Source organism: Pleuronectes platessa, chromosome 6, assembly GCF_947347685.1.
Source record: "Pleuronectes platessa chromosome 6, fPlePla1.1, whole genome shotgun sequence".
NCBI classification, from domain to species: domain Eukaryota; kingdom Metazoa; phylum Chordata; class Actinopteri; order Pleuronectiformes; family Pleuronectidae; genus Pleuronectes; species Pleuronectes platessa.
Window position 1 is genome coordinate 22244326 of NC_070631.1, and position 24506 is coordinate 22268831.

The 24506-nt window shown below is 39.6% G+C and overlaps 1 protein-coding gene across 1 annotated transcript in view; it reads left to right on the forward strand.

Moving 5' to 3' along the window:
• The first annotated feature begins 2967 nt into the window (after window positions 1-2967).
• Window positions 2968-24506, forward strand: part of calcrl2 (calcitonin receptor-like 2) — a 32178-nt gene continuing 10639 nt past the window's right edge. Inside the window, exons 1-3 of the mRNA XM_053424439.1 lie at window positions 2968-3100; window positions 19810-19867; window positions 21335-21509. Coding sequence (XP_053280414.1) covers window positions 3051-3100; window positions 19810-19867; window positions 21335-21509 — 283 coding nt within the window. The 5' untranslated portion in view covers window positions 2968-3050. The remainder of the gene's footprint in view (window positions 3101-19809; window positions 19868-21334; window positions 21510-24506) is intronic.

The following is a 24506-nucleotide window of genomic DNA, read 5'->3' on the forward strand; positions in this document are numbered from 1 at the left end:
TGACATGACTTGACTGAATTAAGTAGAATATGTCTGCGGTCAGATGAAGACAGTTAACGTTACACTGCTAGCTCGATTACATCCAGTCCAGTTGTCTCTCTTCTTTTTGTTTTTTTATTGTATTGTCCAGTTTCATTTTATAACCATGTGTCTAGTAAAGCACTTTTTTGGGATAAGTGCTATACAAATAGATTTGTGTTATTTATAGCTCCGTTATTAATATTTATATGCCATGCACAAGCATCATTGGAAAATACTTGGAGAGAGCGATCGATGATCAAGTGCATTGCATGCATTTTGCACACTGTGGCAAGGATAAACGCTTCACTTCCTGCATTTGTCACGCAATGTCAATCCTTGCCTGCTAATTGCTCATTACGGTCCACACTATCAATTGCAGATCACCTGTGTTCCGATTTTGGTTAACATTGGTCAAAGGGAAACCTAGGGGCTGGTTCCAGGAGGCGCTGTTGAGCCATTTTAACACGACCAATTCCAATTACTCCAGAATACTAAAATATCCGTAGACCTTGAATTTCCTGAAAAGTTTCATTTCTTTTTGAGCATGTCTAGAATTTTTTTTAAATTTCAATAGAGCCTCCCACCGTTCGGTGCTCGGGCCCTTATCATAATATATCAGTTTATCATCCTCTGTTCTTATTTCGGTGAGAATTTGTGTAGAAAGTGCTAGTCTTGAGTTCCGTGCCGGCCCTTTTTGCGTTGAATCTGCTATCGGGGAAGTAAGGAGACAAGGATCACAAGCGGCAAGGATGGTGAGAAAATATGAGGATAGAGATAAGATGGAGATACAAGTCCCGTCTCCCTTTAGTCGTCATGGGGTATGACTCAACAACAAGATGGACAAACAATATCTGTAGTTTTCAGCTGCCATTGTAGTTACTGTCACCTCCCCCAGTCTGTCCCCCACCACGCCCCAAATTACCCCGAAACTTAAGACCCGCCAGGTGAGATGACAGCTCACAAAAACCAGGATTAAAAAGACTAGAGGTCTGGACAACATGGACCCCAAGGTCTTCAATCAATCAATCAATCAATCAATAAAATGTTATCTGTATAGCCCATATTCACAAATCACAATTCGTCTCATAAGGCTTTAACATGGTGTGACATCCACTGTCCTTAACCCTCAGCAAGAGTAAGGAAAAACTCTTTTAACAGGGTAAAAATACGTAGAAATCTCAGAGAGAGTCACATGTGAGGGATCCCTCTCCCAGGACAGACAGAAGTGCAATAGATGTCAGGTGTAGGAAAATGTTTTGATTTGAACCTAATCAAATGTTGTGTCAAAACAAATTGATTCAGGTAGAAAAACGTATATCATACATGTTGATGAACTTCCAACATATAAAACCATGTGATTGATGCTAGCTGAAGATTAGCCTGAATTGCTAAGGAAGTTGTTTTTCTAAAATGTTGGCTCTGGGGTAAAGTTGTTGTGATGATTCTCATCTTAATATGAAATTGATCTGAAGAAAGCCCTGGGACAAGTACTTCAAAGTAAAAATGTGGAATATGGCAAAAATGGCCACTAAATTGAAAATGGCGGGCTTCCTGTTGCGTTTTTCACGATGCCCCTTGAGACTTTTTTTTATGACTGGTCATGATACACATGTGTTTCGATTTCTGTGTAGATCGGTCAAGTGGAAACCTAAGGGCTGGTTTCAGGGGGCGATGTTGAGCCATTTTGCCACGCCCATTTCAAATTACTCCAGAATACGTACATTTTCACCACTTTCTAATTTTCTGCAAAGTTTGGTAAGAGGTTCAGCATGTTAAAGCCCTCAAAAAGTCAATTCAGTTTCGTCACAATAATAATAATAATAAGATGAATCCTTACAATTTCAATAGGGCCTCTCACCATTCGGGGCTCGGGCCCTAATAAAGCATATATTTAAGAAAATATGGTTATTATATTATATTCCTTCTTTTTTTAAGACTTTCTTTACTGTGTTTGTAGATGATTCCCTTGGTGCAAACAACTTCAAACCGCAGATGGCGCTGTTGTACCAGGTCGCTGCCACAGGCTGTGCTCTCGTAGCAGAAAATGTCCTCAACTCACAAAATGACCTAAAATAAGCCTTTGCTAGAGCAGCATGTCTGAATGAGTTAGAAAAGATAGAACGTGAAAGTGTTAAAATAGAACAAAATAGTCAATTAAATAGAAAATGAAAAATAGGAAGTAGAGATAGAATATGTATCTAACGTCCACCTAAAACTACGGTTGAAAACATTATCTTTAGATATATTTACTTTAGTAAAGTGCAGTGGTACAGGATGATTAGTATAGGGAGGTATTGAAACAGAAAAAAAAATATATTTATGCATTTATAGACTTAATTAGTTGTATATGGTATATGAAATTAATAAATTGCTATGTGCCTTATATATATATATATATATATATTATTAGGTATAAATTCAAAATACTTCATGAAAATGAATATAAAAAACACATGTTTTAAAATAATATACCATAATTCCCAATTATTTTATACAGTATTGTTACATGTTACATGGTTAGATTGTCATGTATTTTATAGAGGACAATAATGTGCCAAAAGTAATTTTCATAATTTTTTTTTCAAACAATGAGTTGTAATATGGAAGATAATAGTGTTTCTATGCCTTTGGTTTTTTACAATATTTAGTGACAGAGTAAAGCTCTTTAAAAATATATTCACTTGGAAACTGATTCAGACAACCGACTTAGATAGAAATAATAATCTGTTGGTAGTGTGCTAAGGACTGACAGAAGAAGAGGGTATGGTAGCAATACATGACCAATATAACAAAAAAAATTGCAAGTATACTCGAAATAATCTTATAAAAATAGAGGAGAAATGTCTTCCCTTCTTTATTAAAAACTAAATAATAAGAATGACATCAGAGCTTTATTTTGGAAGTGGTGACAGGAAACCATATATTTGGTATTGTGCCTGGCTTGACTGCAGTTGCTGTTGAGTGCTGGGGCTTTGTCAGTGTTGACAGAGGGGCAGCATGAGACACTTCTCTGCTCGGGACATCCAAGCATGGGGATATTTGGAGGAAAAGTCAGTTTGACAGCTCACTCACTGAGAAGGTAAGACAACACAAGTCTCTGCTTTTTTACAAAGCCTGGCTTCCAGGCATATTACTTATTGTAGTGGTGGTATTGAATAAGGTTGTGTTACATTTATGATCATACATAAAACTCAAGATGCAATGCTGTTTAGCCTTCTTGAAAAAGAAAGGTAACATATATAGCTGGAGCAATGAAATACACAATTCAAAAATATGTTTACTGTGGGAAGATTGTGATACACGTAAGTAGAATGGAAATAAATACTTTTCTAAGTTAATCTCCATAGATAGACTATGATGCTATAGGACTGAGTTTATCATGAAGCTGCAGAGGAGGCAAACACTTCTGCAGTATTCCACATTTACACCACTGTGGTTTTTCCTGCATGGGATAAAGTATATCACTGAGGATGAATGCAGGTTGAAGGAAGGTCACACCCTCAGCTGGATGCTTGCCTGCTTCTTCAGTTGCAAATGTTTAAATAGCATGTGATTAGAAATAGAATCATAAGTAGAATAGAGTAGAATAAAAGGGAGGCCTGCTGCGATCATATCTAAAGATATGACACACAGCAGATGGCCGATGAGTCCTTGGTCAACTTAAGGTAGCTCACACAGTGAACCGGGGACAGTAAAGATGGACATTGCTCTGATGTGGTTATTTACTTTCAGGTCAAAGGGTTGCCTGTCCTTCGCCGAGATTCCAACGAGCTATAATCAGCTAGATAGTAGTTTTTTTTTTAACTGAGGTGTACCTGTTCTGTCCATGCCAAGAAATGACTCATGTATATTAATGACTGAGGATTTTTTGCGTTGAATCCACTCAAAACTCTACCAAAGAAGCTAAAAGATTTCATCTCACACTCTCGTCCACACTCCATGGAAACATAAACTTCTCCATTTGTCGTTCAGTCCACTTCCAAAGTATGAATGTGGAGGACAATGTGTGTAGAGCAGTGTGGAGGTGCAAACACTCAACTCCTCAAGTCTACCTCCAACCTGTTCCCAGCAGGCTGCATGCACGGACTAATGCTTTCTTGTTTTCTTTGTGCATTTGCATTTCACCCAGCTCATTTTCATTCACTTTTACATGCACATAGGCAAGACTCACAGGAGTGGCTCTCTGTGGTGTAATAATTCCATTTCCCTGATTCATAAAGAAAAAGAGACCTATTTAGTGTTTTCATGAGTTCTTATGGTTAGTAGAGTGGCACTCAGTGGTGTTTTTCAAATATGGTAAATGGTCTATATTTATACTTCTCTGATCGTGATGAACATTTAAGCTCTTTCACCCATTCACACATACACCACTTTAGCATACATCACTTACAATTTGGGGCATTGTCAATGTCTTTCCCAAGGACACCTCTGCAAGTATAATGGGGGGGGGGGGGGGGGGGGGGGGAGGTTGAACCACCAACCTCTGGTCAATGCTCGCCCTCCTGAGCTAGACACACCATCTGTAGCATCACCTTAATTTTGCCTGGCATTTTTTTTATTTCACATGCAAAGAGTCTATTTCCATGTATCTGTCTATGATTAGCACCATTTGAGCAGAGTGTCTTCAGGAATAGCCTCTGCCCCCTCTGTGCTATAGTGTGTGCCAAGTTGTAATCCTCACACCCAAGACATCGATCGCAGACCAGCCGCTCTTTGCTGTGCTGATTCCCGTCTCTATGGTCTGACCGTGCGTCTGCCCGTGGGAAACGTTCACCTCTCCACCCCCCCACACCCACCCCTGTGTCGCAGTGTGTCTTTGACTGGAACAGCCTGCTCTTGCCAGACAGCTATCAGTGTATTAATAGGTGTTTGGGCTGCTAGTTTGGTCCCAATCCCCAACTCACCCTTCAGCCCCCCCCCCCCCCCCCGCCCCCTTTTCATATCACAAACAAGACACCCAACCTTCCATTACCAGAAGAAAAAAAAGCTTGTGCTTATTTTAGGCTCTCTTGTAGATAAGTGTCATTTCAGAGTTGCATAATGTAAATAATATTTTTGTAAATAATAGCTGCAGGGGTTGAAGTAAGAGTTTTGCTGAAGAACTAATGGGACCATAGGCATAAGACACAAAGCCACAACTCTCCTCACTTAGTAACTGGTATTCCTGAACACTTCCAACTCTTTCGTTATGTTTATCTTATGCTATAAAAGCATAAGAATATGTGGGCCTTTTTTGGTTTGGACATTTCAAGGAGAGTGAGACAGAGAAGGGAGCATGACAGAGTTTGTTTACTCTCAGGGGAAAACTAAGGAAAGACCTCAGTGACCAATGAAACGAGATGAACAAAGAATCAGCGCAGAGGCTTTGTGTTGGTGAACGTGGTGTCAGCCTGACCGCATCTGAGAACTGCGTGTGCTGGCAGAGACCCACGTCAGCTGATAGGGGGTGGGAGATGTCTGAGTCGGACATGATTATTGCTGTACTGGTGACGATTGGGGGGTTATATATGTAGAAGAATAAAAATCATCCGGGTTCAAATTCTGTGACTGGTACAGATGAGTTTCATCCCTGCAGAGTGGAGACGGACATCACAACAAGGCGGTACATGTCTGTCTGATTGTTAACCTTCAGGGTTAAGCTTTCATACCATTACATGAAGGCAAGTCTGAAAACAATAGGTTGTGGGCGGGGCTAATCAAGGCGTCTGAATAGGGGAATATTACTCAGGAAGTCTTGAACAGGCTCATTTACAATATAATATGATGTGCTCCAATCTTGAACACCTTGTGGCAACTCTGGCTAAATTCATACTTCTACGTTTGTACAATCTCTGGTGACACATGCATATCATAGCCTCACAAGGTCCTGAAGAGGCTAATTTACAATAAAGTGTGGTCAAATCTTCCATTGCCCTCTTTGGTCAATCTGTTCAACAGCTCTAGTGAAATCTCTGTCTGCATGAGGAAGGTTCTGGTCAATTGAATTCACAAGTAGAACAATACGTTATGAATTTACACAGGTATCTGTTATTTAGTGCAAAATAGTTTGATCTAGGTGCATTAGGAAAATATCAAGAGAAAGTGATAAAGTAAAATTATTTTCTTCTACATGTCTTAGCTGGACCATCCCGTCCGTGGATTCGGACTATATTCTCTAGTCTGTACTATCTGCGCAGCTATAACGACCCTGGGAACAATTCAAAATGTGAAAATAAAAAGACACCACATGGTTCAGTTTCAAGCTGGTGGAGCTATTCTTGGGTCCAGCTATGGGAAAATAACCAAGTCCATGATCATTCACATGGACAGCTCAGTTGCTGTAAAAAAGTCACAACAACAGAAGTTGTTTTACAGGAGCCGACGGTTTTATGAGGCCACTTTCCACAAAACTTTAAAAGTGGGGTCAGAAGATGTGAGCTTAGTCATAGCAGGAAACACAGACCAAGAACAAGTTGAGGGGTGCCCAAAAAACATAATATTCTCTGAAGATCAACTCATGTTACAAACATCTCTGTCAAGCATCCAAAACATTAGTTCAGTGAAGGCTTAGTTCAGCTATTCTTCTCCAGTCAACCCCTGCCTGCTGGTTACCCTGTTTGACCTGGAACTGAACTTATTTGTGTTCATTGCATAACCCAGTGTTGTGTGTGGCCTCTCATCAGTCTGTTTTCCAGCAGCAGGGCAGCCGATTTTAGTGGAAGGCCTCACTAGTGAAGGAAGTCAAACATCTAGAGAAGCAATTTATATTCAACTTAAATTCATTAACATGATTCAAAATGAACTCAGATGTCACTGTCTTCTGGGTGTGCTAATTAACTGTGGTTAACCATGGTTAAAACAAGAGCCTGTCAGCAGAATATCAGGCCCTCTGTTCACACCCATTGAAACCCCTGCCAGACATTAAGCACTTCTGTCCAGATTTGCACAATTCATTGCGTTTTTGGCTACATGTTATTGTGCAGGGAGGATATCAGAAGATCAGACTGTCATCTGCGTTGAAATGAGGAACCAACACTTCAGCCTTCATATGATACATCATACACCCTATCTCGATATAAGCTTACTGAAACCTTTAACACAGTAGCCATCATCACCTAACTGGGACAGTTGTCTGTCTATTGGGCCTTGGCGGTGGTATGCGCCAATCTAGTCTCTGTGTGGGTCTGAGCCCGAGTCCTGTGGTTTTGATTCTTCTGCTGGTTGTAACAGATTCATGTTTTTTTTTAAATGACCCAGAGCAAAAAGAAAACCAGTGAGTGAAAATATTAAGTGATATCTTCGGTTCTCTTATGTTGAGAGTAGGGTTTAGCACTGTGTCAGTTCAGAAAAAAGTCAAAGGGATCAAATCTTCAGGAAGATGCTGCCATGAAGTCAAATAGGAAAGAAAGTATGTTCTACTTTTTCCTCAACTTTTTAGGAGAGGCAATATTTGGCCTTCCTTTTTATCCACCGTACAGTTTATTTGTGTTATTATGTTGAACGCTGGACTATATGATATGTTGATTTTTAAATTTTGCACTACAAATGAACGATGATGGCATCTGTACCTATTCATATCATTGGTGCTATTTGCACTGTAGAATCATTGGGAATTATTAAGAAATATTTTTTTAATTTCTATATAAATTATAATAAGATGTTTGTGGTTTCATATGCTTTGATTTACTCAACTGTTTTGAGTAGATTTCAGTGTCAGTGACAGTTGTAATTGGTGTCACCTCAGTTCAAACGGCCAGCAGCACCATCAATGTGGCAAAAATGGTTACAGCTTCTCAAATCAGAGGCTTTTCCCATTTTCACCCTGTCAAAAATCTGTAAACATGAATGTCCTCACCTCCCATTGACTTTGTGTTATAAGGCCACGAGGATGTGAGCCGTGTCCCCCCACTACGAGAGACTCCTCCACGTCCCTTTGTGTGTGTGTAACAATGGCTTATTTTTAACCTGGTGGCCTCTTTTAATGTGGAGAGGGGGGGTGAGGGGAGGAAGTGGTTGCAGGATGACAGAGGAAGATAATACCGTCCTCCTCAGCCACTATCCTTCCTCTGCCTTCCCTCACAAACAGACAGACATGCACACTCACATGCATATGCTTGGTGTTTGCGCGTAGCTTCTCTGTGATACTCAGGATACCCCGCTGGAATACAAAATAAATAGGAATAGTCCGGGAGCACACAGACGTGAAACTCAACAACACACGCACACACACACACACACACTGACACACACACACACACACACACTTTCCTGCTCTGACAGATTGACCTATGAGACAGTCACCCAGTGCAGCTTATTGGAGGGAACCAACTAAGACTGAACTGAAGGAGAATCACTGAGCAGATGAGAAACACAGCTCCCACTTTAATCCAATATCCAGTTGAGCAGTTTACAGCAATAAGCTCTCACTGCGACACTGTTGCATATTATTTATACAACATTTTCACATGTTCATATTTGTTCATTTCTCTTTCTAACTGTGATTTGTGTGAATGCACCCATAGAGCTACCAGTTAATGTTGTTGTACTTTCCAACCACTTCCAGTGCACTCACTTTTTTCCCTCATCTAAACAATCGCAGCATGTTAGGAAGATAAATCATCGTCGCTCTCTGGTAACGTAATGGAACATCTGCTTGTATTCACGGCTGTGGTAAACATTTCCATGGTAACAGGGAGCTTCAGCAATCAGAGACGTCGCTATTAGACATGAGGCTTGTGGGTAGTGTACTTCTCCTTCACATTGCCAATAAAACAGGTTGACTTTTGGCTTCTACAGAAACACATAACACCGTCTCACAGTCTCACAGCTTGGATGATTACAATATTATGGCTGATAATCAAAATCTCTAGTCAGAAAATTAATTTGCATTGGTACTTTGGTTTAAGTAATGTTTCTGAACACATCTTAATTCAACACTGATCATTTACATTGTAGCTTGTAGAGTTCAATAACATTGTTAAGTGGATATTCAGAAAATGTATATGCAACAATTTAAATTATTTATTAATCATCAATTCCTGATCCAACATTTTTTAGCAGAAATGCCTAAATATTCTGTCTCTAGCCTCCCACATGGGACTATATGGTGGTGGTGATGGGTTGTCTTTGATAATAAACTCTTTGGGTTTTGAAAAAGCATTGTGAAGCCCCCCCCCCCCTTTGAATGAATATCAGCAGATGAGTTGATGATTAATTGTTATATTATGAGCTCTAGCCCTAGTTTGTGTGTCTACAGACTTGTTGCCGCAGACAGTTCTTCTTTTGTGAACTGTGTGAAAGAGACGAAAGGTTAAGCCACTGTTTTTTTTATGTCAGCAAACTCTGGAGTAATTGGCTGTGTGTTTTTGCTCCCTCCTTCTCCCTGGTGCTGTGTGTTTCTGGTATTTTATCTTATCTCAGGCAAACACTCCCATCTGCAGCACAACACTCTGCGATCGTTCCTTTGAGTCATATTTATTTAAGCACTTTAAAGAACATTAATTATAAAAAAACGTACTTTTAGTTGGCGACAGCAGCAGAAGAATTCCAGTAGGATTTGATCAGATTTTTTCATTTGTATATATATATATAAAAATATATTTTTGGAAGGGGGGGCGGGGGGGGGGGGGGGGTCATGCTTTTGTTCTGTTCTCACATATGCTTATGTCTATGTCTGTATTTATCAAATTAGCAGTACTTTCCCACAGTATGCTCCCATTTACTGCATTTGTTAGGACAAATGTACATTCTGCTAAAGTTACAATCAATATCCAAGCCTTAAGAAGTTAAGACCTGATCTTAAATGGCTTCTTTTAGTTTTCTGCTGCTCATGAACAGTATTGGCCTCTGGGGTTGCAGCAATATCCTGTTTACAGCTGCCGGCCATTTCATACAGGGTGCAAGGGCCAATAAAAACTGGTGGAGGAAAACACCAATATTTGGATTTCCCATCATCCCATCTGATGAGCAATGGCCTCATGAGAGCAATGTGAATTACTCTGAGGTCCAAGGATGTGGGGTTAAAGAATGAGGTAATTCTTCTCAAAAGTTGCACAGAAAGCTTAATCAGAAACATAAGACGAGATATAAAATGAATGAAGACATGTCGTCAAAGGATCATACATCAAGAAACTTTTTTTCCAAAACAGTTATCTCCAAAGATCAGGAAGCAATGCAATTTCCCCCACACTGGAACGTTCCACTTTTCCCCCTCCTACACATTTATAAATCGGATGTACTGTGATTCTAAATGGAAAGTTACGGTTCCTTGGAAGAGATCCAAAGGCATTCTGGGAATTGTGGGAGAGCATAATTGATTTAGAGGGTGGAAGAGTGCAGTTTAGGAAAAAAGAAATGGATGTAGAAAAAAAGGACATCGGTTGATCAGGAATGGATCAAATAACATAGAGTAGAGGAGATGAAAGTGTCACATTATGTCACATTAATGTGTATGTTATGTAAAGGCCACTATTAGACTTATTTATCTTCCATGTCTTAGTAGCACACTGCTCTAAGAAAACGGAAGTTTGCTGAAAGCCTTCTGTTTTCATTTTTAACTTTTAGCTTATCGTGGAATCCTAAGAAATTTGTATGAATAAGAAAGTTTAATGATTTAGAAGCTCTTCCATATTACCAATGACATTGAGTCATCCTGTGATCCTAAGGCATCGTGTGAATTTCAGGATAAAAAAATGTGTGTTTCAATTTTCTCAGTGGAAGTTTGTCTCCACTGGAATGTTCTAAATCTAAAGTAAAGGCCCCCAAGGTCTAAGAAACAGACATATTAATATTCCTTCTCTCAAAGAACTGTACTACAACAACTTTGTGGCTAGCAACGTAAGCTCATGTTCAGCCCTGCCTTATGATGGTGGTTCTAAAGAAGAACTGATTCCCTTTAGAGTGAGATGCAGTGGGATACAGGCTTTGGCTCCACACATATGTTTTCAAATGCATCCAGACTAGTACAAAGAATAGTTTGGAAATAAAGTACTGTGGTACGGATGTAGCCTCAGTAAAGCTATATAACAAAGAAATATCCAGGATATGTTGAGCTTCGTACAGGCCCTTCTTCCTCCTTCCATTTAATATTCTGTTATATTCCTTGTTGACTGTGTAGGAAAGTCCAGCTTCCTTCCCACAAACCTTTGTGAAGTAAAAGTTTAGCCCAGTCACAGAAGGCTGTTTTTAATGTTTATACAGCTTCGCAGCATTTTTTGTGAATTACTGTTTGCCTCCAAAACTAATAGAACAGTTCAAACCCTGTGATTACTGTTTGTATACTGTGATGTATGGGATTCATGAATATAAATGGCACATTCATTACAGACATCACTTGCCTTGAGCATCGCGGTTGCCAACAACCGATGAGGATTGTTGAAGCTTGATACACATGTTAATATTTTTATGATCGAAGCTGCATGACCTTGTTGGGTCGTGTTGTTATGAGTCTCCTTCAAATGGTGCACTCACGTCTCAGTGTTCTTTCAACAGCTGTTACCAAACTGAACCATGCATTCCTCAGACCATCTAAACACCAAGCTGGAGAAAGAGTACATCATGAAAGGAATACACTGAGCTATTGGAGGATTTATGCTAAGAGACAGTAGCTATGTTTGTTTGCACATGACTGGCTGCAATGTTTTTAAATCTTATTATTATGAGTAAGGGAGGGAGTCTTCATAGGCTCTCAGCAACTAAATATGGTGGTTTGCAAAGGAATAAACAGAAAATATGTTACTTGGATTCAAAGATGAACTGATTTGATTTCAGTGGTAAAAGGTCACAGTGATTTCATATTTTTGTAGGCACACAACTACAGGGTGGTATAATAGGTTGTAAACAACTTATTCCATTGATGTGGTGCATTTGAGTTCTTATGTTGAACTTTTAAGCAGGACAGTGTCTGTGCGATTGAATCCAAAAAGAAAACAGTTGCCCAGGGCTTCAGCGTGGCTCACGTGTGTTTTTAATAATTTTCAGACAACAGCTCCTTGTCAACAAACTAAAGAACAATGTTTAGGTGCTTCCAAAAGCTGTGTTTCCACTGGAATGAGAATATGCCTTTTACCTTTAAAGTAAACTTGACCACATCAGCACTATTCTCTAGGCTAAAGAAGAAAGAGAGATACAACTTGCTTGAAGGTTGTTGACTTGTGAGCAATCTCAATAAAAGCCTGAATGGCTGGGAAGCTTAAGGGACACACATTGTCAACGTGTGATAGAGTGACTGTGATAAATGTTGACATCTGATGGTGAAGGAAGAGAGAAAACAGAGGAGACAGAGATGTGCTCGTTTGACCTTAAACTCCTCTTTTCCTCAAGTACCCTACAGAAAGAGATTGTCCGGACACAGAAACAATCGTTAATCCAAACACCGATGGAATCACAGACACGCATCCCCACGTGCATTTATGTCTGCTGCTCTGAATCATCTCGATTAAGAGAGGTGATGACCCTGGAGAAAATACGGGGACAAATAGATGGTGGCGAAGGAAGTGACAAAGGCAACAGCCTTTCAGTTTGTATTGTTACCAGAGCAGAGAACCCAAACTACTTGGCTACAGTTCACAGATAGATTGTAAGCAGTGCCTATTGGGGACAATGGCCCAGACCGTGTAATGCCAACGTATTATAATACAAGAGTGAGTGTGTCCTTGGATTAACAATATCATGATTGTGAACAATGCAGTGCTAGAGGCAACTGTGTACATAACAGATAGCAAGCCATTCTTTGTTTGGTTCTTCATAAATGGAATCGTAATTACAAATGAATGTCTGTTTGTGGGCGATTGTGGGTCTCTGTGTTGTTTATAGTCAGAAACTCAGAAAGATGTCACATTATTGTGTTAATTGCAGAAAGAGGGATACACCAAAGAATAGTTCTGAGTTTTTGGAGATAAACATTTATTTGCTTGTTGGCATAGAGTAAGCGTGACTGTTAAACATGAAGCTGCAGCCAGACCATAGTTTTTCGCAAAGCCTGGAAATGGAGATACATTTGCCTGGGACTGTAAGATAAGATCCCACTAATTAACATGATACATTTGATTTGTTATGTACATTTGAAAATAACGTTATTGTAACGATTTGTCAGCTTAAAAATGAACAAGTTACAACATGATAGTTTAAAACATTATATTATACAAGCCTGTTTTTTGTCATCCTCATACAGAAGTTTTCCCATCATGATAAATGGCTGTCGGCTGTAGGTTAATATTTGATGGTCAGACATGGGAGTTGATTTTGTCCTGTAACTCTCCACGAGAAAACTTCAGATTTAAAACTAAAAGAGCTGTCAGAGCTATACGTCCAAGGTATGATTGCCATATTTCACTTTGAGATTACATTTATCTGGATCGGCCGCTCGGTTGTGCAGTGTGAAGCACGGTTGCCTCTCAGCAAGAAGCTCCTGCTGGGGTCTTTCAGAGTGGAGCTTGCATGTTCTCCCTGTGTTCGCTCTGGGTACTCAAGTTTCCTCTCACAGTTCAAAGGCATGCAGACTGGGGTTTGATTGGAGACTCTAAATAAACTAGGCGTGAATTTTTTTGTTTCCATTTGTCAGCCTTGGACTTGTGACCGGATCCAAATATCAGCTGGAATTGGGTCCAACTCCCCCTGCCCCCCTCTAAAGGATAAGCACTACAGATACTCATGACCTGGATCCACACCCACTTGCATGTGGTCATTGTTCAATGTTAAAGAAAGTGGGGGAAAAAATCCTGGATCCTCGACCCATAAGCAAAGTCACTCCAAAAAATCATGTCACACCAACAATATATTTCCCCCAAATTTGGACTTTCTTCTAATAATGTTTTATCTACATGGTAATATTTACCATTTACCATCAAATGTTAAAAATAGAACGCAGCAGGAGCGAGCACTATTAGCACCACATTGTGTTTCCGTGCATGTAAACGTTATGCAACTTAATGCTTCTCCAGTAGGTTAGGTCCACATAAATATTTAAATCTTGAGCACTGAGAAGTTATTTACTGCAAATGTTTTAATAATTACCTTTGCGTCTTGTGTTGAATCAAAAGTGCTTATTTCTGTACAACCTTTGCACGTTGCTCCCTGTGAGCCTCACATCAAATCACTGAACTTTACATTAAATGATGCTCAGATTCTCATGAAACATGATTAATTAAAATGTTCTCTTTCAGTTGAACTAGGCTATGTTATGTTTTTGCTTCCACCAGCTCATCAGCAACCATGACGTATTCAGTTGTACATTATACGTACATTAATACCAAAGTATTTATATGATCGTAAAATGTCTCGTATTACATACTAAATAAAGTAGTACCTCAATCTTGGGATTGAAATGAATACAATTTATATTTTAATAGTAATAACCTGTGCAAATGATAAGAACATTTAAATTTCATTTGCATTTACAGCTTAATGAAAAAACACACCTGAAGTTGTTATATTGAGTTATGTTTGTTACGTTATTGTGACCATGAGGTCCAATCATTAAAATATCTTTTCCTTCCTTCCTCTTTGTTGTATTTGTTCATTTTATTATTAGGGGCCGAGCACCTCCGAGCACCTCCGGTGGGAGGCCCTTTTGAAATTGAAAGGATTATGCTGAGCATTTTTCAACGTGCTCAAAAAGTTGTAAAACTTTGAAGTAAATTAGAAAGTGGTGAAATTCACGTATTCTGGAGAATTTGGAAATGGGCGTGGCAAAATGGCTCAACAGCGCCACCTACGGAAAAGCCCCTCATTTAGCATTCACTGATCCTCACGAAAATGAGGATAGTTGTGTATCATGACCAGATGCACTAAAAAGCCTCAAGGACCATTATGAAAAACGCAACAGGAAGCCCGCCATTTTGGATTTGGTGGCCATTTTGGCCATATTCCACACTTTTACTTCAATGTACTTGTCGTAGGGCTTTCATCAGATCAACTAAAACTTTAGATGAGTGTCATCACAACAAGATGGAGATTAAAAGTTGTTAAAAGATACATTTCTACTCACACGGTGTGACCGTTGCGTGGCGTCAAAGTTTGATCACAGGCCATCAAAACACAAGCTTCTGTATCTTGGACATATTTGGTCCAATTGAGTCCAAACTAGACATTTAAGACAAGAGTCGCGACTTGATGACATCCACAAAGACACAATGACTTAAAATCATAGCGCCACCTGCTGGCTACAGGAAGTGAAGCGTTTATCCTTGCTGCAGAGCTTAAAACGCACACGCAAGGCGGAGACGTGCGCTTGGTCATCGATCGCTCTCTCTTCCCCGACTGCAACATACTTGAAATCGCCTGTGCTCTGGCCCGTTAGTGCTACAACGTAGAACCTGGTTTTTACATGTTTCCTTTCAATAGTCATATTTCATCACAAAATGCAAAAATCTAGATTAATAATCGTGGATTCAAGCAGTCCCCTAACTGTATTATTATTCTCATTAAGATCCATGAATTATTTTCTGTGAAATCAGTTAAATTTGTAAAAGAAATCTTTTGTCTCACATTGTTTAAGATAATGAAATAAAACTGTGAATCCACAATTACTGCTGTTCGAAAAAGTCTTAAATACGCAAACATATTACATAGAACGTCTTTGTGATTATGTTTAGCTATCTCTGAATTATTTTAATGTTCATATATATATGATAACATGAAGTTGTTAATTTAGCCAGTAACCCTTGCTTTTTCTCAAATATTTGTATTTTCATGGTTTTATATCATTGAAAAGAGATTTTCAATGATAGTCAATGGACACACGGTGTCTGGGGAAGATGTTGGAAACAAGTAAGACAGTGATGTTCCTGTGAAAGTGAGAATGATATGTGTTGGTTTTACTTGTGCGCTCATGAACCTTGTCATCTTGTCCTGCAGCTTTTTCCTGAACAACAACAGCATTAGGAAGGTATTTTTTGCCAAAATAAATTAATGTATGGCTTTTAATCTTGTACTTTTTTGTTTTACACACAATTTCCTCTTGTCTTCCCACCTGCTCTCTGCATTTCTTTTATGAGAATTTGTGTAAGGGTCCTGATTTTAGCTTTCATGTTGCAGAACAGAGCACAGGCCACCACTGAGCTGCTGCAAGAACTGAACAGTAATGAATCTATATATGAATCTAAATTTTCCTCTTCTCCTCCTGAAGATCGCTGTTGAACTCCTCCTGGGTGGTTGTTTGTCTTTGGCAGACCACGTGGTAGGAAGCTTTGAGCTTTTTGGATTCAATTTTATTGTCATTTCACAGAGTACAGGTACAGAGGCATCGAAATGGTTGTTTTGAGCCTCTCCAGCTCTTCTTGGAGAACGTTCTTCTTCCTCTTCTCCTCATGGAGCTCGGTGTTGAACTTTTCCTGGTTTGTTGCGCGACTTTCGCAGCCAATGTGATAAGACTCTTTGAAAGCCTCCCCCTCCTCTTGGAGAATGTACTTCTTCCTCTTCTCCTCCTGGAGATCGCTGCTAAAATTCTTTTGGTTGGTTGTATGACTTTGACAGACCTTGTGATAAGAAGCTTTGAGCTCCTCCAGCTCTTCTTGGAGAACGTTCTTCTCCTCACGGAGCTCGGTGATGATCTTTTCCTGCTTTGTTGCGCGACCTTGGCAGAAAACGTGATAAAAAACTCTGAGAACCTCAACCTCTTCTTGGAGATGGTTCCTCTTCTTCTTCTCCTCCAAGAGCTCGCTGTTGAACTTCTCCTGGTTGATTGCAAGACTATGGCAGACCTGGTGATAATAAGATTTGAGCTTCTCCAGCTCTTCTTGGAGAATGTTCCTTTTCATCTTCTCCTCCTGGAGATCACTGTTGAATTCCTCCTGGGCGGTTGTTTGACTTTGGCAGACCACGTGGTAGGCAGCTTTGAGCTTTTTCAGCTCATCTTGGAGAACGTTGTTCTTCTTCTTTTCCTCCTGGAGCTCGGTGTTGAACTTCTCCTGGTTGGTAGTAAGACTTTGGCAGACCTCGTGATGAGAAGTATTGAGCTTCTCCAGCTCTTCTTGGAGATCGTTCTTCTTCTTCTTCTCCTGCTGGAGCTTGGTGTTTTACTTCTCCTGGTTGGTTGTGTGACTTTGGCAGACGTCGTGATGAGAAGTTTTGAGCTTATCAAGCTCTTCTTGGAGAGAGTTCTTCTTCTTCATCTCCTCCTCGAGCTTGGTGTTGATTTTCTCCTGGTTGGTTTTGTGACTTTGGCAGACCTCATTATAAGAAGCTTTGATATTCTCCAGCTTTTCTTGGAGAGAGTTCTTCATCCTCTTCTCCTCATGGAGCTCGGTGTTGAAATTCTCCTGGTTTGTTGTACGACTTTTGAAGACAATTTGATAAGAAGCTTTGAGAGCTTCCACCTCTTTTTGGAGATGGTTCTTTTTAGTCTTCTCCTCCTGGAGCTCAGTGCTGAACTTCTCCTGGTTGATGATGTATGCCACCTTCAGCTCCTCGTAATCTTTCTGAAGATCTTTTTTATTCTTCCTCTTGATGGTGTTGTTTACCTGAGAAGCGATCTTTGTGGCGCTGAGTGCTTCTGCATTGCTGTATCTTTGTAACTGCTCCAGCTCTTGCTTTGTTTTCTTTCCTCTGTTAATGGACATTACCTTCAGGTTTTTCTGTCGAAACAGCTCTTGTTTGTTCTCCTCCAACTCTTTGCTCAGTTGGATCCTCCAGTGGTACTCTGTACTAAGGTTGGCATTCTTCTTGGCCAGCAGGTCTATGAGGTAGCTTATTTGTTGAGACATAAAAAAAGAGTTCTGCAGAATCGTTGCTGGGTCATGAATAGTCCCCACGTTTTGGTGAAAAAAACCTTCCATCACTGGTTTAATCGATTAGTTTGAATAAGAAAGTTTGAATTATTCTGGACAGATCTCTGCGTCAGAAGTTTTCTCTTGATCACAGTGGGTGTCACTTTCTGAAATGATATCACAATACCCATTTTAGGGATAGGTATATCCCATTCCTCTTATTTTGCTATAAAGGACCTATCAATGGAACCTTTAAGACCAAGGAGCATGAGCCTTTGATATATAGAAAATTGAACATGTCTTTAATCTTTAACATTAAACATGTTTGATCTTAAACAGTCCTTGACTTTTGCATGTATTTTTGGGGCTTTGTATAACCTTTATTTATTTATTTTTATAGGACAGAGGCTTAGTTGTTAAAGGGGGACAGAGGCAGCAGCTCTACCAGGTGGCTAAACGCCCCCCCAAACAGTTCTCTTTTTCCGGAACATTCCATTTATTCCTTGATTTCTTTATTAGGGCCCGAGCACCTCTGGTGGGAGGCCCTATTGAAATTGAAAGGATTATTCTGAGCATTTTTCAACGTGCTCAAAAAGTTGTAAAACTTTGAAGTAAATTAGAAAGTGGTGAAAATTCACGTATTCTGGAGAATTTGGAAATGGGCGTGGCAAAATGGCTCAACAGCGTCACCTACGGAAAAGCCCCTCATTTAGCATTCACTGATCCTCACGAAAATGAGGATAGTTGTGTATCATGACCAGATGCACAAAAAAGCCTCAAGGACCATTATGAAAAACGCAACAGAAAGCCCGCCATTTTGGATTAGTGGCCATTTTGGTCATATTCCATATTTTTACTTTGATTTACTTGTCGTAGAGCTTTCATCAGATCAACTTAAAATGTAGACGAGTGTCATCACAACAAAATGGAGATCCAAAGTTATGGTTTTAAGGAATAGGCATGGCAAAATAACTGACTAGCGCCCCCTAAAGGGTAGCCCCGGCACTACGATTGGTCTACATTTACAAAAATACATAGGGACATGTGTCTTTTCATGACAAAGAAATAAGACAGATATGCTTCACCAGGAAGCCCGCCATTTTGGATTTGGTTGCCATTTTGGCCATATTCCACACTTTTACTTCGATGTACTTGTCGTAGGGCTTTCATCAGATCAACTAAAACTTTAGATGAGTGTCATCACAACAAGATGGAGATTAAAAGTTATTAAAAGATACATTTCTACTCATACGGTGTGACCGTTGCGTGGCGTCAAAGTTTGATCACAGGCCATCAAAACACGAGCTTCTGTATCTTTGACATATTTGGTCCAATCGAGTCCAAACTAGACATGTAAGACAAGAGACGCGACTTGATGACATCCACAAAGACACCATGACTTAAAATCATAGCGCCACCTGCTGGCTACAGGAAGTGAAGCGTTTATCCTTGCTGCAGAGCTTAAAACGCACGCAAAGCGGAGACGTGCGCTTGGTCATCGATCGCTCTCTCTTCCCCGACTGCAACATACTTGAAATCGCCTGTGCTCGGGGCCCGTTAGTGCTACAACGTAGCCCTAGTTATTATTATTATTATTATTATTATTATTATTATTATTATTATTAATGAGGGTCTCTGCCACCATCACCTCTGTGTCCCCCTGTTATTATATATTTCTCTAAGCTTATTTTGGCTCATTGCAGAGTAAACACTAAAGGGAACTTGCTGCTCTTTCACCCAAAAACAATAATAAACACACATCTGTTTCAGTGACCCTGACTGGACAGTGTAGAGGAACGACTGCTGAAGCATGAACTTCCTGTCCTGATAGATGAGAAAATACACATACTGTAAATAAACACACACAGGCATTCTCACAAAAAATATGCAGTCACACACGCAAAGTGAATCCAAATTACAACTGTACAACGCATTAAACACAGGATACTTTGGTGGCCACATGGTATGACAGTCGAGAGCTCTTTATGCATCATGTTCCCAGATTCCTCTTCTAGAAGTGCAGTCACAGTAATGACACATGATTGCCCAGCGAACTAGCGTAAAAATGTCCTAATGCAGTGTTCTTGTTCCTTTTCCCTTTCAGAGACATGTGGAGGACTCTAACACTTTCCCTTATAGTTGTGCTGGTGCTGGAAACAGAGGTGAGTACACCAGTCTATGTCTGTGGATGCTTTTCAAACATTTAGCATAGAAAATATTATCTAATGTAAGGCAATGAAAGGCTTGGTCAAAACCGAGTGTATGGCTGGACTGTGTATGGTCATCTGACAATTAAACAATTTATGAACAGTGTTGTGCCAGTTCACACTTAACAAGAACTAAGTTCACTGTTGCAAAATTGAACTGAGCACTAAATGTAATAATTTTTCATGATATGGAAATGCAGCTTCATAAACTCTGGAGGGAATTGAACAAACACTAAGTAAACTTCATGTACACATTTTCACTCACTCCTGGTATTTCATATGATTGCCCATACGATGAGGATTTAATAAAAAAAAATGTTCTTAAGGCTCCAATTTGGTCCATATCCCATTGACTTACATGGAGGAGGCAGACCTCGACTGGAGTCTGCCACTAGGGGTTATCATTTTTTTTGCATCTTTTTGACCGGAAAGCTACTGTCTACCACCTTTATGACTTTCTCTGAAAAGAGTAAATCTTCAGAAAGTGGTGTGCCTCTCACTTAAAGGACAGCACTGGCGACTCTAATCGATATAAAGTAGCAACAGTTGGTCACAGGAAGTCACTTTTTTTCGTGTTGGGTCCTCCGGCTAAAACTTGGCCAGCTGACCAATAGTGTAGCTTCAGGTAATCGTTCAGGACTCGGACAACTCATGGTGTAACATCTGTCAGTCACATAGGCTAAAATGGTCTAACTAGCGTCAGGGAGCGCTAAAACCAACAGTCATCCATACACAGCTCCTGGAGGAGACTTGAAAATTCCCCCGCACTGTCTGTGCCTCCAGATGCGTTTGTGAAAACACATAACAGCATTTATGCCTTGTACCTGCATTGACACAAAAGGTACAAGGGTGGGGCGGCTGTGACTGAGGGGTAGAGTGGTCGTCCTCCAACCTGAAGGTCGGCGATTCGATCCCCAGTCCTACCCATCTGCATGCCGAAGAGTCCTTGGGCAAGATCCTGAACCCCGAATGGCCCCCCACAGAATAACAAAGTGCTGCGATTAGATGCACTGTTTGAACGTGTGTGTGAATGGGTAAATGTAAAACTGTACTGTAAAGCACCAAAAACCTGAAAAGCGCTATATAAATACGAAACCATTTACAAGGTATTCTTTTTCCCCCCCAGAAAATAGGCGAATATTAGTGGGTTTTGTTGACTCACAATGCTTGCTTGTGTACCAGAAGTTAGGGAAAATGTACATATGCAAATGCCAAATTAATTTAGGTTAAGAAGCAAAGGTTCGGGCTCGCCACTGCTACATTTGTATATGTGTGACCGTGACCTACACACAAATGATGTGCAGCAATTTGCTTCATGTTTGTTTTGACCACAGCATAACAGAAAAATATGTATTATTCTGAGGATAATTTTCCAATTGTAATATCAATAATACCCCATATCTGTATTTTTTCACTACCCAGGTGTCCCAGTGTGAGGATGTTGGGTCTGTGGCAGCTGATGAAACAGGGCTGCCAATATACCAGGAGAATATCAGCGACATATCCAGTGTTCTAGGATCGTCCCGATACCAGATCCTGGCTGCTCAGTATGAGTGTTACCTGAAGATAATCTATGATCCACCACCTACTGAAAAAGGTGACAAGAGTCTAGTCATTGATCTTATCATCATATTTTGTGGATGGCAGATTGCGTTTATCACATTTTGTGGTTGGGTTTGTAGTGCTGAAGCCCTTTAAATAACATTAACCAGGGTATCATTTACATGTACTGTATATCCTTTTTTCATTATACTGTAGCCGGATTTATTACATTACTCCAGATGGAGCTCTACTCTTGTGCTGGCATTCATTAAACATATGAATATAACAAATATTTTCACTTTCAGTCAATGATCCGCATGACCCATACACCAACATTTGTATTAAGAAGCCAGCCATATATGCCAGACTCAAAACAGAATCATCACAATTTTTGACAGGTTGATGGTAGAAGCTTTGTTGTGAGCTGTACCTTTCATTTTCTACATATAGTGCAGGTGCCTACCTGTTGTAAACCTTTCTGTCACGTTCGGTTCTTTGGGTCTATATTGTTGCTCCAGAGTCTAAATCTGAATTATACCTTGTCATTAGTGAGTCCTCTTCAAACAGTTTTACAATATACTGTAACTCTTATTTTTTGCATGCTGAAGCGTTGTGTGCAGTCTCTGGAGCAGAGCAGGGTTAGAATACTGCGTGGTCATCCCACCTGGTTTATCTGCAATTAAGTTTTTAGTCAATGTTTTTCATAAAATGAAATGAACTGAATTTGCTTCATTAAAGTTCATATGTGTATGTTATACACACACATATGAATTACTTACTTAACATTAAATGTCAGCTATCAGGTCAAAGGTCTGTTAAGAAAGTGACACAATCTTTAGACCCAAGTTCACCTTTTTCAACTCATTATAACATCTTTATGTCCAAATCAAACCAAATTCAACTCTGCACTCCCCACTGCCATTAGCAATATACATGCCAAGTGTGAAGCTGATAAGATGAACACTTTGCAAGATGTGTTTCACATACAGAGAGAAAGACATTTGTGGAACTAGTAGGTGGAACGCGATTGGTTATTGTTTCAACAGTCCATAAAACTTGTAAAAAATACTTCCGGAGGAGTTAATGAATGTGTTTACTGCATCAGTAAGAGCTATGTTCTCAACTCTGTCTAATCACCCGAAACTAAAAGTCATTGTTGTTTTCTGTGTAGTTACATGTACTGTATACTATCTTGAAAATGCTTTTCTTTTCCATAAGTTAGCTTAGTGAGGCGAGGTCTTTTAACAACAGTAATATTACTGTGCTATTGATTTTTTACACACATTTTTTTGTTTGCCAAAATCACTTTGTGTCGCCTCAAGATTGCAATTCAACAACAATGCACCTGACCACACCCCAACACAGCCATGGGTGCTCAGATGGATGTGGTAACGGATGGAAAATGATTCAGCAATGCGCGTGGTGTAGTTTGGCACCAGGTTTAAGATAGGACTCTGAACTAATCAGACAATTCTATACATTTTTTTAAATAGCACATATGCAGATACAGTTTTCATTGCTTTCAGATTTTTAAATATGAATAAGTGGTTTTCCTGAATTTTAACATATTCTAGTATGTGGACACACTAAGAGAGAGATGGAGAGAGTGAGAGAGAGAGAGAGAGAGAGAGAGAGAGAGAGAGAGAGAGAGAGAGAGAGGAAGTGAGTGTGAAAGAAAGGAAACTCACCCTTTGTCTCTTCACCAGTGCCTGTTTACCCTCTCATACTTCACTGCCTTTGAAATGTTATTTTGTGCTCCATTTCCCAACATGGCACAGTGTAACCTGGTACGACCAGGTTTCCGTCTATTGTTGAACTTCTGTGTACAGGCTAGCTGAGGTAAGACACGTAGTTTCTGTAAGTGTAACACCATTCATGATAAATAGATAATTTTCCGAGTAAGGCAGTTAATTCAAAATTCTAAATGTTCCCTACCTGTCATATGACAGCACTGACTCATCCCACAGCCACTGGTATTGATGTGTTGAGTGATAATACATTTCAATAAACTTAAGTTTGGGCTTTTATATTATTTTAAAAACCAAAACTATAGTTTATTAATGTGTCGCCAGTATGCTAAACTTTCATTGAAGAGAGTGTGAAAAAAGGTGAGGATGAATGTGTCATATCTGTTTTTTCAATTCAGATATCATACGACTCAACGTTTTCATTTAAAGTTAAATGCTGCCCTGTATCTTTTAAAATATAGCATATATGTGAGAGCTGATTATTATTATTATTGATCATTATTGATTTCATATTCTCTTTAAGATAGCAGCTTTAATTTTTGCTGTCATAAACCGTCGCTGAAATGTCTTCTGACACCTATATGATGCCTTTTCTGCTTCAGTTGTTTTAAATAGAAGAACTTTGTGGCTGAAAGAGATACTGTAGCCTCTGCTCTTAAACAGAGGAACAGCACCACCTACAGACATCTCGACTAAAAACCCAAGACAGGATTTGGAGCCTCACATGGATGGACACTTTGAATTTAGAGGGTTAAACAGCAGTACTCTTTTGCATTCCTTTATATATACCCTTCCACCTTTTTGCGATTTCAATTGCTAGAGAGATTTATATTAAAATACAAGAGTGGGAAAAATGGACCAAAAAATCCTTTAAACACAGGGGAAACAAAACACATAATAAATCTCTTGAACGTTGAGAGGGTGTCTTCCTCCTGATTTGAGAGGATTCCATATGAGGGGGAGCTTGATCCCTGAAGGCTCTGCCTCCTACTCTACTTTTAGAGACTTTAGGGAGTAGTATTTAAATACGAATCAAAGGACAAATCCGGATAAAAGGTATAGTTAGTTTCCTGTCAGTTTCTCTGGAAACATGGGATGCCATGCAGAGTAGCTTTATCATTCTATCTGAAATTATAGCAAGCAGCATTTCAGTAAAGGTTTCTTTTAAAAAGCCAAGAAAGAACCGTAAATCTTCATTATTAGAAATTCTTGTTTTTGCTATAAAAGTATATCTTTCATTATAACAGGCACATCATACATACATATGTACATCTGTCATGTCTAGTTTAAACTCTGCGAGTTAG